General features: G+C 37.3%; 1 protein-coding gene across 1 annotated transcript in view; it reads left to right on the top strand.

The window, feature by feature from the left end:
• Window positions 1-15,899: 15,899 nt before the first annotated feature.
• The window catches only part of erbb2 (erb-b2 receptor tyrosine kinase 2), a 144,434-nt gene continuing 142,272 nt past the window's right edge, over window positions 15,900-18,061 (top strand). Inside the window, exon 1 of the mRNA XM_052113070.1 lies at window positions 15,900-16,126. Within this exon, the coding sequence (XP_051969030.1) occupies window positions 16,051-16,126 (76 nt within the window). The 5' untranslated portion in view covers window positions 15,900-16,050. The remainder of the gene's footprint in view (window positions 16,127-18,061) is intronic.

Genomic DNA, 18,061 nt, shown 5'->3' with positions numbered 1-18,061 from the left:
ATGCTTCCCCTGGGAGATATTATCAGGAATCGTGGAATAAGTTTCCACTGCTATGCTGACGATACACAACTTTATATTTCTTCAAAACCTGATGAAATTTCACATTTCTCCAAATTAGCAGAGTGTATCAATGAACTAAAAGATTGGATGGCCAGAAATTTCCTTCTACTCAATTCCGACAAAACAGAGGTACTAATTATTGGACCAAAAAACAAAAAATAAGCCGCTAAAATATAATTTGACTCTCGATGGATATACTGTCACATCATCTTAAACAGCGAAGAAATTAGGTGTTATATTTGATCCCAATCTGTCCTTTGAAAATCAAATTACCAATGTTTGTAGAACAGCATTCTTCCACCTAAGAAATATTGCTAAATTATGACACATGCTTTCTGTTGCTGATGCCGAAAATTGTGCAACTGGGAGGATGTCCAGCAAGATCAAAAAATAAACTTCAATTGGTTAAAAATGCAGCAGCCAGAATGCTAACGAGAACCAGACAATATGATCATATTATCCCCGTTTTATCATCGTTACATTGGCTACCTGTTAAATTTCGTATTAATTTAAAAATTCTGTTAACTACATACAAAGCTTTGAATGGTCTAGCTCCGCAGTACTTAAGTGACCTTCTACCACGCTATATTTCATCACTTTCATTACGATAGCAAAATTCTGGCCTGTTAATAGTTCCTAGAATATCAAAATCCACAAAAGGAGGTAGATCCTTTTCATATTTAGCTCCTAAACTATGGAATGGTCTCCTGTTCGGGACTCAGACACACTCACTCAGTTTAAGTCTAGACTTAAGACTCATCTATTTAGCCAGGCATACAATTAATTTATCCTTCAACACACAATTAGGCTGCTTTAGTTTGGTCTGCCGGAACCAGAAACCAGAAACATTGATCATGATCTATAACTCTGCAATAAATTGAATGGCATCTACGCTAATATTATTTTATTTGTTTCCCTGTCTCAACCTCGGGACTCATATCCTGAGGTCACCAGAACCAGCTGGATTCAGCTCCATTCCTGCTTTGTGTTGGACTCCACTGCTATGTATCTCTGAGTGATGATGACTACATGCAGCCGGTGCCAGCCTTACATCACTTCAGTTGATTATGATGGACTTCAGAGGATGAACTGATGCCAGCTCCAACCATAAGACATGAGATACTTCATATGCTATTGTCTGAACCTTGGACGGACCACACCGAACCTCACTGAAATTACCGGCCAGATTGAACTGCGATGCACCTCACTGATCTCTGCTTGCATCACTTCGGTCTATTGATGGACTACACTCTTGAAATGGAATACATAGACTATCAATTGCCAACAAAACCCTTCATCAATTAAGTAACAAGGACAATTGCATCTGTGTGAACTTCTGCAGTTAATCCAGGATGGACTTCAAAGACATTAGTCATTAATCTTACAGTTCATACAAAATCTATGTTTAAACACTGTCCCTTAACACTTAGTTTAATAATTTTAAACCATGACTTGCACTATACATAAGTAATATTGGCATTATTTTCATGATGTTAGCCAGAGGGGAACTGGCCCCCACAGTGATTCTGGTTTCTCCCAAAGTTATTTTTCTCCCATTAACCAACGTCTTATGGAGTTTTGTGTTCCTTGCCACTGTCGCCTTCGGCTTGCTCACTGGGGTTATAAATACAATTATTATTTAATTATTTATTTTTAAACACAATTCAAAATTGTATTTTATCTAATTACACAATGATGACTCATCGACATTATAGACATTACAGTTTTAACTTCTGTTAATGCCTGATTTTCTGTAAAGCTGCGCTTGAAACGATGTGTGTTGTGAAAGGCGCTATACAAATAAAATTTACTTGACTTGACATTTTATTGTTCCAAGGACCGAAAGTGCAGGAGCAGGAGTATTTGTTCCAATTTTTTTAGGTGTTCAAGCCCGAAGGGCTGAAACCCTATTGTAATTGTCAGGATTTGTATTATTATTATTCTGCCATTAAACTGATGGTGCAGACCAAACCATTAATCGTAGAGAGCTGAAAATTTGAGGGTAGGTAGTCCCTCAGAGTAATACAGTGTATTACATTTTGGGCCAGATCGGCCTCAAGGTGGCGCTATAGTGATCATTTTTAAAGTTTTGGCCCATAACTCCTAAACCGTTTTTTTCACACTCGAAAGTGCCTTTCATCTATGGAAATTTTATGAAACTTGATACACATAGCACCAGAACATTTTGAGGATGCACACAAGGTCGCGAAAAATGTCACCTATAGGGGGGCAACAAATAAAAAAACGCTCATTACTCCGCAATCGTATGATAAATGAAGTTAAAAATTGGTATGCATCTTGAAGTGGCCAAAGGCTAACATATCCTACAATATCAGTCGGAGTCATAAAAAAACATGGCTGCCAGCGGCCAATCAAATTTCAGCAGCTTATAACATCAAATCTGAATGGATTACAAAACTTGAGATATTCATACACAGTGCCAAAATGAGGCTGTGTACCAAGTTTTGTGAGAATTGGCCACAAGGTGGCACTATAACAAAAACATTTACATTTTTGCTAATTACTTGGCAAATGAGCACATTAAAATCAAAATGCTTTTTACCTCTAAATCCTTTCGTCAAGTCCTACAAAATGTATATCTCAGTTTAATTTCATTTTATAAATTGTTTCTGCCATTCTAATTTACTTAACCCTACTTTTTCAAACTCCTAGGGCGTTAATCAGATCTTCACCAAACTTTTCCCAAGTCAGTGCAGTGCAGTTAATTTATCAAATTATTTTTGATCCACTAAATCGTCTAGAAGATACAATCCGATATATTTGACTAGTGTGGCCCATTATGACTAATATTCCTGTATCTTGTGTGCACAAATGCCAAACTTCACAAATCTGTGTAAATATGGAAAACAGAACATTTTGAGGAATCATTCTAAATTTCATGGATTTATGATAAACAGGGGGCTAACAGCAAATTTTAAATTATCAGCCATTTTTCTGACTTATGAAAGCTGAAAATACTATTTTATGTCCACCAGAGGGAGGCATAGGATAAGAAATCTAATTTTTTTAATTCTAAGAAAGTCTAAAACTTTAATGAGTATGAATGCGTGTAAACTTATTTGAAGAAACATTGTATACTGACAATGTCTTCTGAATTTTATAATATTAGTTTGCAAAGCAATCAGACTTCAGGTATCATCATTGAAACTACTTAGCCATGCCCTAGCAACCATTTAGAGCACCCTAGCATCCAGCCTTTTTGACTTCCTTTAAAAATGGCTGAGAGTGATATCTCTGGATCAGAATGTCCTCGAGAAATGACAGTTGGCTTATTTTACTTGGGTGAGCAATTAGATGTCAGGTATTATCATGGAAACTACCTAGCCATGCCCTAGCAACCAGTTTGAGCACCCTAGTTACCAAACCCCATTGACGTCCATTCAAAATGCTTAGATGGGCATCTCAGGATCAGAATGTCATAGAGACTTCTGGTTTCATTCATTGGACTCAGGGAAGCATCAGTCTATACTCACTACTGGAATATCCCCATCGTACCGATCTTTTGAGATCAGTGGCCCCTGCACTGTTCGCCTCACCTGCGCCATGGCAGTGTTTCGATCCATCATCTCCACCTGCTGCGTTGGGCAACGTAGCTGTCCGAGGACCTAGTGCAGATAAAGATGGCCTTGGTCAATGCGAGATCCATTGTAACTTTTATTCTTAATGTCTTTTTAACCTCACAAGCCTTGGATTTTCAATTTATTATTGAAACATTGCTCTGTACTGAAGATTTGTCTCCTTTCTCTAATGTCCTACCACCCAGCTGTTCATTTTTTAACACCCCTCAGGCGGCAAGTCGGCTACAATTTTCAAAGAACATTTCCACTGTTGGACTTTGCTAAGGAATACATATAACAGATCTGAACAGCAAGTGCTGGCTTTGGATTCTGAGATCCCTCTGGCTGTGGCCTTGATCTATTGTCCACCAAAATCACATAACGTTCTTCAGATTGCTCCGGGGGGATTGTCCCTGTAATAAGTGCACTGTAAGTCGCTTTGGATAAAAGCGTCTGCCAAATGCATAAATGTAAATGTAAGATAACCGTTACCACTCATGCCTCTTTTTCATCTGTGTTTATAAAGTTTATTAAATCTTCAGACTTTGCTTCACTTGATCTATGTCCCGATGAGCTTCTCCATTGTTTTATCTCTGGCTGTGATACTATCCTATACTATGTGGCCCCATTGAGGACAAAACATCATAAACCTACACCTGAGTCATGGTTGAACAACACGACTCATGCCTTGAGACAGGATTTTAGAAGGGCAGATAGAAAATAGTAAAAGGACAAGCTACAGATTTCATATGACATTTTTAAGGATTCTCTTTCTAAATATCAGAAGGCTGTGAGATCAGCCAAGTCTGTGTATTTATCGGCTCTTATAGACAATAATCATCACAACCCTAGAACACTATTTAATACAATTAATGTTCTTTATTAATAAGGTGTAGAGCGGAGGAGAGCAGGGCCGGGCTGGAACAGTGCAAGCCCAGTCCCCTTCAGATAGTTCAAAATGCGGCTGCTAGAGTTTTAACAGGGGCTCGAAAGCTGGAACATATTACCCCTATTTTACGGTCTTTACATTGTTTACTTGTTCTCTATAAAATTGATTTTTAAAGTGCTCATGTTGGTTTTTAAGTCCCCAAATGGTTTAACACCATAATATCTCTCTGACCTGTTGATAGATCACCACCCAGTGAGAGCTATCAGGTCTTCCGATCAAAGCCTTTTAGTGGTCTAAAATCAAGGTAAAGTCTAGGGGGGATCGGGCATTCGCTATAGCAGCTCCAAAACTTTGAATCAGACGACCAAGTCAAATTAGAACTGCCCCACACTACCTATTTTTAAATCTAATCTAAAAACATTTGATTTGATTTTGCCTACAATTTGTGACATGATGCTTTACTGTATTTGCTCTGTTTTTGTATTATGTGTGACTTTGTGCCTGTCTGATTGTATCTGATGGTAATTTGTTTTATTGTACAGCACAATGGTCAACGGTAGTTGTTTTTAATAGTGCTCTATAAATAATAAATTGATTGATTGATTGATTGATTGATTGAAATCACATATCTCTGCACCAGAACATCGTAGTGACCTCCAATTTCATTAATTTGTCTCAGGGCAGCAAGGAGCCTTTTGAATATCACCTTGGTAGCTGCCTGCAACCAAGTAAGAAATCACATATCTCTTCATCAGAACATCATACAGACTTCCGGCTTCATTCATTTGACTCAGGATAGTAAAGAGCCTTTTGAATATCACCTTGTTAACTGCCTAGCAACCAGATGGTGTTAACCTAGCAACCAATTATCAAATCACTTTTTTCCCCAATTTTCAACAAATTTAGTTTAGGCAGGATCTATTCTGTCAATTTGTATTATTTGTCATCCACAGGATCATTTCTGTCAATTCTGATTATTTTGGTTATTTCTTCACATGTGCTTGGACCCTGATGATTACCGCTTTCAGCTATATTTGATTTCATTTATGATATAATTTCAGTCATCTTTCTAATATTTCATTAGGACATTTTTTGTTCATTGAAAAGCTTGTTCCCTTTCTCTCAAACACATTTTGCCGGTCCTTAAAGCTGGAAATTTTAGAGACAATTACAGTTTCTTGCAAATTCTGTGAACCCTTTTGTGTAGATATTTTCAGTCCATCCTTTAAAATGCACTTAAGAGCAGCATTTGTTGTTTGGTAAGTCTCCTTCTCAACCTCTTCGATCCCATAAAACAAAAACTTTCTGCATACTGCGGTAGTGTATGTCAAGGATATCAGCCTTCAATCATTTTTTTTTTTTTTTTCATTTTGCAACGTCGTTGTGGTATGTAAACCTCCACAGCTTCCATAGCAGAGGATTCTGCTTGGTTAACTCCTCAATAAGCCCATTGTTGTAGCTTACAGCAGAACAACTTTTTAAGTTGTTCATTAATGAAAATTAGCACTTGACCATGTGCGTCCAGTCCATTCGGTGTGTCTTTGGGCTCACTGGAACTGAGTATGTCCCTAAAATGTTTATCTTGTGATTGATTTATTTGGAATCTGTTAATTTTAATATAAAAAATACTGTCCTGATGCTACTACTTTGCTTCCTGAACATCAGTCTAATTTTGTCCCTATTCTGATGTTTGATGTGAACATTAACTGAAGCTCCTGACCCGTATCTGCATAATTCTATGCATTACACTGCTGCCAAATGATTGGGTCATTAGATAATGACACGAGTAAGTAGGTGTACAGTAGGTGTCCTAATAAAGTGCTCAGTGAGTGTGTATATATATGTATATGTATGTCATCTACCCACTTTGTCATCTACCCACTCAGGTGAGGCACTGTCAAAAAATAGAACCACGTTTTTAAATTATTATTATTTAATTTTTTTACAAATGTAATTCTTTAAACATCCCATCAATGTGAGTGAAAACACCAGAGACCAGAACTTGAAAACAGTTGAATCGTGGAACACTTCCGCATTCAGGAAAAATATAAGTAAGATTTTAGCTGGCTCTTACTCGTCCCATCGGTCCCAGTAGTACCTGTGGTTTTGGACTGACACCCATATTTATCTCCTGTTTTGTTACTTTTAGTCTGTGTTGTCATGAGACACACATCCCTATAATGGACATTCTTGTATACAATCCAAACAAATTTTTGTGCATTGTTGCACGCTAGACTGAGACTGTGCAGCCATGGCTCGTGAGCTCTCTGTCCCGGCTGAACACCGCCTTGTGCACGCTGTTGGCGATTGAGGCTCAGCATTCACTTATGATGCAAATCTCATCACGATGAAATGCTAGAATAATCACTGGTTTAACAGGAGACGAAGGTAAAAACAACAACAGTAGATATGCACGTCAAGAGCACGTGTGTGAGAAGGTCAGAATACCTGCATATGTGTAACTCGAGTCTGAAGGACTATAAAGACATCTTTATGTGTCTAAATTCCTGAAGAAAAATTGTTCAGCGTCTCATAGCAGTCACAGCACATATGCAGCAACCATCTGTGTATGTGCGCACCATCAAATGGAGTATACTTGGACAGGCTCGCGTTCGACTATCCAGACACTGAGCGTTTGTGTCAAAAAGTATACTTTGAGCTTTATCCGAGAGAGCTGCAGGTAGTTATGGTTTGTTTCATTACTCCAGCAGGAAAATTTTGACATTTTATCTTTGTACATTTTATCTTTCCACTTATGCTCATTTTGTTCAAGTGGATCACTTTCCTCTTTATCACTACCTTACCATCGCTCTGGAGTCTGGACTATACTGTTTACTGAGCTCTGTTGTTGTTTGTAGTAAGCATCTTGTGTTTGTAGTTTTATTTTTTGGTTTGCTTGTTTTGTTTACATGTACTTTTATGTTTGGGCATTGGCTGAACGTGCTATATAAAGTAAACATGTCATTATTATTGTCATTATTTGTGGTAGAAACCCGGTCAATTTCATGACACAGGTTATCATGTGCTATCAACATAGCAGCGCACATGAGGAGGCCACCTGCTACATACATGTATAATTAAACAGCTTTAATTAGGTTTCTGATATGACTGGAGTCTTTCTCATGTGAGTGTACATAATTTTCAAAATATTAAATAAAATGCTATTTATGTCTGTATGTGTAAAACTTTTTTAATTAGCAAAAACTTACTTTGTGCACCTTTTATATTCCACGCTATTATTGCCTTTGGCTGATTTGTGATGTAATCAAAAATGTAATCATGTAATCCATAAAAATTTAACAACGATCTGATTATGCACATGTAATTGGATAACATTACATTTTAACAAGTTCTTAATTTGTGTAATTTATTATGCAATACAGATTACATGACATCCATTACAAACCAGAATGTCCATATTTTTTTATCTGACTAGAAAATATGAAGCTGGTAATTAAAAAAACAAAAACAAAAAAAAAACACAAGATTACTTGTTTATTAATTATTTGTAATCTTTGGACAGCTCTAACATTTTCATTTAAAAAAAAAAAAGAAAAATTGAAATCTTTCCAAGTACCCCCTGGAACCTGCTTTGTACCCCTGGTTGGGATTCACTGAAGTACAGTAAGGTTTACTGACTGGTGTTGTGTAGAAGGTGAAATTACGCTTAATAGTTCTTAATGCAAATTAGGTTTATTCTTCCTCCTTTCTCTGTCTACTGCTCAAAAGTCTGAGCCTGCATGGACTACACAAACACTCACTATCAATGTGAGAAAACAATGACACTTTTGGCAACACACGCCATTCTTTGGCATTTTCTCCATTGGCTTTTGACAACAGCATCCACTGCAACTAGAAATACCTGTTTTATTAAAAAACAAACAAAAAAAACAAACAAAAAAACAACTCTCAGACTAGCAATTTTGGAAACAAAATTGTGTCTTGTGTCTTGAACTGTTTAATTATTTTAAGCTGATACTTGAATTTCTGAACAGCTGCATAATCAATGTTCTTTAATAGAATTGAGAGTGCTGCACAGCTAGCACCCTAATCACCATGTTGACTAGGAGGACAGATTAAATGTACTTCTTACATAAAGCTTACAAATATCCATTTTAAAATTACAAATATTTTGTAAATATTTTTAGATATAATATTATAACCAAAATAAAACAAAAACTTTTGAACTACTTATAGTTATTCTAATTATGAATGCTATCTATTTTAGTTTTACTGGTGACTCCTAATTAGAAACTTTAAATTTTCATTAATTAGCAGTCTTGATTGTAATCTAATAACACTACAAAGTAATTAGTTGCTGTAATCTAATTACTTTTTATTCCAAAGTAGTGCAACCCATTATATTTTAAATTCATGTTATTAGATTACAGTTACTGACTTTAAATTTACTTAAATTTAATTACACTGGCTTGTGGTTTACAGAATTTATTTTAAGATCCCCTTAATCATATTTAAATGTCTTCATGGAGCCCCTAAATAACTTTATTATTATTATAACTTTATTATTATTCATATATACACTCCACATAGATCCCTTAGACCATCCAACTGCAACTTGCTGGTGGTACCTAAAACACAGTAAGAAAGTGTGGAGTCAGCCTTTATGGTCCCAAGATGTGGATGTCAAATCTCTGTCTATTGGACCCACTCCCAAATGCCAGAGGGTGTTGTCTCCCAAATTTAAACTGTGCCCAATTAGTGTGCCACATGTGTAAGAGTGTGTTTGTTTGTTCATTCATTGCAAAGTATTGCCAGTCTTTACCTACTTCCTTACCACATTACCTACTGCATTTTCCTATTCTTATGTTTTTGTTAATATTTTTGTAAAATTGGCAACATGGGCAGTCGCCCGCCCACCCCGTCAACAACTTGGGGGGCATTCTCATTTAGAATCACATTTATTTGTCTCAAACAAATCATGCTTATAATAATGATGAATCCAATGTCTTGTTCATCATGTCACTACTTACCAGTGATGCATTACACTGGACCACAGCTGTATGGGAGGGAGACACAGAGATTATGAGATTGTTTTCTCACATCCAACAGCTAATTAGGGAAGTGTATGAGTACCCCGCGGGTGGCAGAGGAGTCGGAGTTCAAGTCCGTTACTTGAGACAGGGGAACAGACAGTGGCAGAGTACATGCTGCAGTTTTGTATGCTTGCAGCACAAAGTGGCTGGGATAAAGCTACTTTAAAAATGGTGTTCAGTAAGAGATTAAATCCCATGTTACAATCAGAGCCTGATCATTAGTCTGTAAGGACAACTTTTCTGGAATTGTCTAAATACATCTTTCTGCCTTGCATGCCCTCAGAAGCCCAATTCCACTGGAACTCAGAAATCTGGGGTGAGTGGAAAAACACATTTGTTCTGTTATCAGTAGAAGTCTGACTGTACTTGTAACCCTGTTTTATCACTGCAAAAAATGTATTGCTACAGTGCTACTAGATTCTGGAGCAGCTGCTAATTTGATTGACTATGAACTTGTGAAAAACCTACAACTACTCACTGTTCATTGTACACCACCTTTACGTATATCGGCTGTGGAGAAAAAACCCATTGGTGATGGAAATATTACTGAGCAAACCATACCCATGATCATTCAAATTGGTCTCTTCCAAACTGAGGAAATAAAGTTATATGTCATCTTATCTCCACACAACCCTCTGATACTCTGATAACCCTGGTTGGCTCAACATGACCCCCACATGTCATGAAGGAAGGTAAGCTAATTCATCGGTCACACCACTGTTATGATAACTGTCACTTACTTTCTATTAAGCTCCCATGTAGATCAACCAGAATTGAAAGTGCAGAGCTGCAGTCCATGACAAAAATCCCAGATGCCTATGTTGATCTTTCTGATGCCTTTTGTAAGGTAAAAGCCACATAACAACACCCACATAGACCATTGGACTGTTCCATTGACCCGCTTCCAAACACTGCCCACCCCAAAAGTAAAGTCTACCCACTTTCTATTCCTGAAACACAGGCCAGGGAGGAATACTTTGAAGAAGCTTTGTCTTTAGGATTCATTAGACCATCCTCTTCCCCAATTGCAACAGGTTTCTTCTTTGTAAAGAAGAAAGATGGAGGTTTGAGACCCTGCAATGTCTATCGAGGCCTAAATGCAATTATGGTAAAATATCGCTATCCACTACCAATGGTCCCATCTCCCCTTGAACAAGTGCGTGAAGCCAGAATTTTTACCAAATTAGACTTGCACAATGCTTACAAATTAATATGAATAAGAGAAGGGGACGAATGGAAAACATCCTTCCTTACCACAAGGGAGCACTATGAATATTTGGTCATGCCCTACAGCTTAGCTAATGCCTTGTATGTATTTCAGTTGTTCATAAATAAGGTGCTGAAAGACTTGATCGTTGTGTAATTGCTTGCATTGATCACATTTTATTTATAATCAGTGAAGAGAGTGTTGAAATGGATGAGTCCAAGGTTCAGGTTGTTCATGGTTGGCCCACCCCTACCACTATAAAGGAACTTCAACTATTCCTTGACTTCAAGACATCCTTCATGGAGACAGTAGAGTCTACTCACACGCTTACCTAGTTAAGGAGATCCTGGACTCCTGGACTCAGATGTCTTACCTCATGGACTGGGAAGGATACAGACCTGAGGAGAGATCGTGGGTTAGAGCCAGTGATATTCTTGACCCCTCGCTCATTATGGACTTCCACCGTATCATCCTTATCGTCCGGCACCTTGACCACAGGGATGACCATGAAGGAGAAGAATGCTTGGAGGCATTCCTAGAGGGTAGATTCTGTCACATCTCTTTCTATTGAACCCACTCCCAAATGCCAGAGGGCGCCATCTCCCGATTATTGAACTGTGCCCACTTCCTGGGCCACATGTATAAGAATGTGTTTGTTTGTTCATTCACTGCAAAGTATTGTCAGTCTTTACCTACTGCCTGAGCATTTTGTTACAGTTTGATTCCTTGGTTTTCAACAGGTTTTAAGTTTTTGTTAATATGGTTTGGATTTATCTGCTTGTTCCATTGCCTTCACAGATTATATAGATCTTGCCTGGACTTTGACTATAATTTAAGGACCACAATTGGATTTGTATTTTGGACTTCGTCTTCTAATAAACCTTAGCACATGGATTCACAATCTAGTGACAAGTCTGCTTCATTACAGTGGAACTATCTCCTTGATATCCTATGACCAACTGACTCAATTAGCACTAATAAAAAGTATCTCAAAACATATTTATTCACCAGAGAGCCTTTCCTCAAGCTATTTAATCCTCTTCTCTTTTAAACAGTGTTTTGTAATATTCTATGTGTTTATGCATTTTTTTTATACTTTTAATTGCATTACTGTTTTATTTTTATTGTTACTCTGTATAGTATTCTAGACAGCAAAGTCTCATAGCCTTTCTATTTGGAAGGGGATTAGAAGCAACAGATATCGTTTGAGGTGGATGGTGAAAGAATCCTGGTGCTGGCAGAGCAGCCCATTCGAAGTTTAGGGAGAGAATACACAGTAGATCTGTCAGATAAACACATGGCAGGGTTGGTTGTAAAGCAGCTGAAAGAGGGTTTGGATAAGATAGACAATTGTCAGTTTTAGGATGGGCTGACCTGTGTAAGATACCCCAGGCCAGGTTAAGTTTTCTAAAAAGATCCACCAATGACACTCTCCCAAGCCCTGTCAATTTGTCTCTGTGGTATGGTAAAGAGGAGTGTTGTCCCCTCTGTGATGCCCCAAGAGCAAATTTGCAGCACATGATGGCTGGGCGCAAGACTGCCATGACACAAGGACGGTACAGGTAGCACCATGATCAGGTTCTGAGAAAGCTGGCTGAGTTCTTTCAGGTGTGTAAAATAAAGGCCAACAAAGGCTATCATGCTCCTCAGAGGAAGTACATTGTGTTGTTATAAAGGGAAATGCCACACAAGTCACGGCGTGGAGGGAGAAAAAGTCAATCCTGGCACATGGAATTGATTGGTCAATGATGGTCGACCTTGACCAGCAGCTGAAATTTCCTTCTGAGATCGCCCTCACCTCCTTGAGGCCAGACATAGTGTTATGGTCAACATCAGCTAGGAAAGTCATAATGATTGATCTTACTGTCCAAATCTTTTGATCTTTTTGCCAGATGGGTCTCAAGATTATCTGACCAAAACTTGGCAAAGATCTGATGAAAACTGTAGGATGAGTTCAAACTAGAACGAAATTAAATTAAAAATGACATGCAACATAACAGACATTGTAAAGATGATTATCCTTGTTTTTAGTGTGATGCAAGGAATCTAGAGACCAGAGTCTTGCATTTATGCCAAGGATTTCTAAAGATATGGACTTTTATAGGATATTTTTTAACATTAGGTTATGCTGTACCCAAACTGCACAGGTCAGTGGTGTAGATTTGGCTTGTTCATTGTGGGGTTGCAACGTGAGGCATTTATATGTTTCCACTGAACATGGTAAAAATGGGGAGAGGGGGTTGTACTTGCTTGTTTTGATTATTGGGGGGGGGGTTACCTGTCCCCCACCTCCCCCAGAATATATGCCCCTGGTTCAGGGCATGGTAAGGTCCGGTTCTACAGGGGGTGCTTGAGGCAGCTAAGCACCCTTAAAGAACGTTGGAGCACCCTCAGTTTAATATGAAATATTGTATTGAATATTGGAAAATCTGCAATTATGATGATATTAAGAGCATTGCAATAAAAAAAATTTGCAATTAGTCTTATGGCTACTTTGCTATTGTGAAATCTTAAGCTCTCAAATTTGTGCATGTAGTAGGCCATTAACTCGTTTTCAGGGTCCAGGCAATGTTCCCTCTGAGCTGAACACTGGTCGCGTTCAAAGTCTGCAAACCATCATTATGCCTACTGCACCCACACACACAAAAAAAGATAGCACCAGAAACTGAGAGGCAATAAAGTAAAAAGCTAGAAATTATCATTTTTGCCCTGAAAGTCTGTTAATAACTAGATGCTTGTCTTCTAGAGGACGAGTTTTAAGAGTGATGAGCTATTCAAAAAATTTCTGAGATTCAGAAAAACAACGCAGTGGGATAAGCTCCTCAAATGTAATTAATTTTGTTAAAAATTTACCAGACTGCTACAATGAGCACCTCAGAAAAATAGCGATAAAACGTTTTATTATAATTGCCAAAGTATGCAAAGTTTATGGCATTTAATTTTTTAACAGTTTAAAGAATAGCTACTGTTTGAAGCAGATTAATTGACTATTTGAATGAGCTACCACTTTGTTTCATGTTAGTGTTGACCAGTGGTGCTGTCCCCAAATTTGCCATGTAATCTAGGATCATGGTGCTAATGAAGCCTACCAAGTTTCGTTTCGATAGGACAAAGTGTTGCTGAGATTAAGCCTCACCTGTTTTGCAACTTTGTCATTGAATTAGTTGATGTGTTATTTGGTCTTTCAAAAAGCTTTTAATAACTTTTGGCCATCAGTGTCTCAAGGTGCTCGGACACAAATTTGTGAAAGATCCGATGAAGGCTGTAAGACTTCACAAAAGTTAGACTGAGTGGTTGGGACTGCGAAAAAATATTTTGTCCCTTTACATCCATTAAACTCCAATATCTTTTGACCTAAAGATGTCAAATCAACTGTAAATTACACAGAACATTATTCCCTCTATTTCAGATGGCTTATTTTTGGTAGTTTTTCTTTGGTTGTAGAATATTTTGTCCATTTAAATCCATTAAACTCCAAGTCTGTTTGACCTGATGGCTGTGTCTTGTTTGGAAGGCTGCGTGCTAGGTCGGAAGCGTCCTTTGAAGGCTGCAGTATACCGGGCGTCCTCCTTTAAACAAGCCTTGTTTAAACGAGACGGCCTTCGTACGAACAATGGAAATGGAACGTAACATGGTTGCTATGACAGCACGTCACTATTTAACAAGGACAAGCGCTTTGAGTGAGAAGGCAACAAAGTCCCTTTAGAAGGGAATGTATGAGGTACATTTTAGGAGTTATAATGATGTAGAGAGAAAAGAAAAATTTTTTACAGGTGTACTTTTAGTCTAATACTTGAATTATATATTAATATAATTATACATGTTAGATAATCTGCACCCATATACTGAGGTACTTCAACCTGGGAATTAACATTCCTTGTGTTTGAACATCATATTTACTGGGAAATTGGCGTAATTTATTTTTTAGACATTTCTGTTGAAGTAAAGAATTGTGGGTTGTGAGTGCTCACGAAGGATACATCTCATGCATTCTCCAAATTCCCATGAATGAAGATCGCATTATAGCAAGAGGCTTATTTGAGTGAGTTTTTCTTTGCTAGTTTTGATATAGAATATTTGGTCCCATTAAATCCATTAAACTCCAAACTGCTTGACCTAAAGATGTCAAACCAACTGCAAATTACTCCAAATATTATTCCCTCTGTTGCACAATGCTTATTTTTGGTCGTTTTTATTTAATCCCTGTTTTTAAATATAATATTTGGTCCCTTTAAATCCATTAAACTCCAAGACCATATGACCTAAAGATGTCAAATCAACTGCAAATTATTCAGAATATATTCCCTCTATTGTAAAAGGTTATTTTAGTTTTTTTTTGTGTGGCGTCGTTTCCACCACACCAGATATATTCTGCCCAAGTGCCCCTAATTTATTCTTTATTTTAAAGTTAGTGTACTTGCTAACCAAGTCTACAAAAGTTTCAATGAAGAGCATGCTTGAGATGTTCTAAGAAAATTAAAGTTAGGCTAAATATCACTTGTGAGCAGAATATTTTATTGGTTGTAATTTACGAACGAGCTGTAATTTTGCCATAAATGTGAAAATATTATTTAATTGTGTGTATTTATGATATATAAATGTTAAGCTATCTGATTAGTCTTAGCAAGACTTCACATGTGCATGTGAGTCCGTCTTTCATAAAAATAATAATAATAATAATAATAATAAAAAAAAAGCGTTACAAAAAGTATTTTCGTGCCATTTCCGCCAAACGAGATGTGGTGGAAATGACAGTGTGGAGGGAAGTTTCTTGGCTTTCTGAAATAAATGACATAAATCTCATGTGGTGCATGTATTTGCACTGATTGTCATTGTTAGTAGACTACTTTTTTTCCTCACTCAAAAAAGACTACTTTCAGAAGTCCACTAAAAGTGCCCGAAGTTGAACAAACACAAATATAATAACTTTAAAGTCGTTTATTGTACGTTTTGAGGAAACAACTGTAAAATCGATCTATACTCCATGACTAGACTGCATGCATGTAGCAGTAGAGCTGTTGGGTTGTTGAAGTCAATCTGGACTGCCACTCCTCCACGGGAGCGCGCATATTATGCCGAACACTCACACTTGAGAGCCTGGCGCACGCTTTCCTGCCAGGAAGTTGTTGGTATTCGGGAAATAACAAAGAGACAAAAACAGGCATATTAATCTCAAAGCAACTAAACACGGAAGATCTATTAAACGCGTAAGGGATCTGGACTTAAATACTGAAAGACTATGGATTAATGGAGGACTAATCGATGGAGGCGGAGAGAAGTTTTGGTCTCCTCTGGGTTCTGCTACTGTTGGGCATAACAGGCGCTACAGCCAGAGAAGGTGGGTCTTCTGGAAGCATTCCCGAACTCTCACGCGTGTTCATTATTATTATAAGGCCTATATTTTTCAGTTTAACAATATTTTATGGCATACAGTTAAAATTACTGAGCAACAAGACAGTGTAACACGAAAACAATTAAATAAAACCACAACTGCATGACTATATTGTCACGGTTAAAACACATTCCTTTGGAGAAACGGACACGGTTTACACCCAATTTTTCACAGAACGCGACGCGACCTTGGCGCGAGCCCACTACACAGTTTCGGGTGATTATTTGAGCCCGGTGTCTTTTTTTTTTAAATGGGAGTTTATCGCCTCGCTCGCTTGCATTTAATACGATATTTGAGATTTGGAGATTATATCAGTTACAGCTAATACAGTTAAATAACATTTTCCCTCCATCAATGATCTAATTTAATTAACATGAACTCGATAAATTAAGAAAATTCCCGACGTTTCCCCCCCACATTGTTGGTGCATTAGTCGTAGGCGAAGTATGTCACGCAAACTTGATTTGCAACTTCTGTCTGACAATAGGGCTTAAATATGACAGTCCGAGGGTTCAAGAGTTTGACCAAATTACTTAAATTGTCTTTTTAAAAACAAATATTCATCAATATAGCAGTTGTCGTGCTTGAAAGATAGACCAATACATTTTAATGGCATCATAAGGCGAACCATCAAAAATACTTTTAAGTTTTCACTATAGGGTTTGCTGCATAAACAGAGCACAAATACAGAGCTCCCAATAATAACAATAATAGGATTCTCCCCCCACCCCCAGGTTATTAAACTATTTAAAAATCCATAAAAAAGTGTTCTTTAAGTATACACAAGGATTTAAAACTGTGAAATGTATAATCCAAAACATAATCTCTTCATAAACCCCCCATATACTTGTTTATGTAAATTATTGTCATTTGAACATTTAAATTAATGTTTTTTATTATACATTGATTTCCCTGTTCTTTCTACACATAGTGTACTAGGAGATAATTTTAATTAATTAAATGATTAATTCTTTGGAAATTATACTCCTTTGGAAATCTTACACTCCTTCCCACCCGCATAATGCAGGTTATTCCAAAGGTCGTTCGTTTAAGAGTTCTGTGTAACTGTGTCAGGATTTCTGATTACACAAGAAACAAACAAATGCTGTTGCATGCACCGGAGTGCGTGTACAGTTGAGTGTTTGTTTGTTTTCTAAATTGAAACTTCTGAGTTCTGCACTGCACATTAGCTGTTAGATATTTTCAGCATGCAGTCTGTTGTCTTAGCATGCAGTCTGTTGTCTTAACATGCAGAGTTTAGATGGTCAAAAGCCTGCAACCATTTAGTCTTTCTGACAAACAGAATTAATTAACAATGCCATAAAGATGTTCACGTTGGATATGAGTGGGTTTGTTCTCAAGATCTACCACACTCAAAACTTACATACTCAAGTAGGCTATCAAAGTCTTTCCATCTGATTCTGGAATTTTAGTCATATGTAGAGGCTACTGACCCTTCTGATACAAGACTTGACTTAAGAAAGTATTGCCTTTTGTTACTAAACTGTAAGATCCAGTTCATTCCTTCTCTTGTTATCAACTGTTCCGGAAGTGATATGCCTTATGCAAATAAAAATAAAAAGTGAATAGAAAATATAAGTATATATAGAAATTCACAGTAATACAGTATACTGTATAAAGTTAAAGTCAGAAGTTTCCATATACTTTAGCCAAATTCATTTAAACTCAGTTTTTCACAATTCCTGACATTTAATTGTAGAAAACAATGCCTGTATTAGGTCAGTAGGATCACTATTTTAAGAATGTGAAAGTCAGAATAATAGTAGAGAGAATTATTTCTTTTGAGCTTTTATTTCTTTCAGCACATTCCCAGTGGGCCAGAAGTTTACATCCACTTTGTTAATATTTAGTAGCATTGCC

Source organism: Xyrauchen texanus, chromosome 40, assembly GCF_025860055.1.
Source record: "Xyrauchen texanus isolate HMW12.3.18 chromosome 40, RBS_HiC_50CHRs, whole genome shotgun sequence".
Taxonomy (NCBI): Eukaryota; Metazoa; Chordata; class Actinopteri; order Cypriniformes; family Catostomidae; genus Xyrauchen; species Xyrauchen texanus.
Note: the sequence above shows the minus strand (reverse complement) of the source record. Positions and strands in the feature narration are given on the sequence as shown.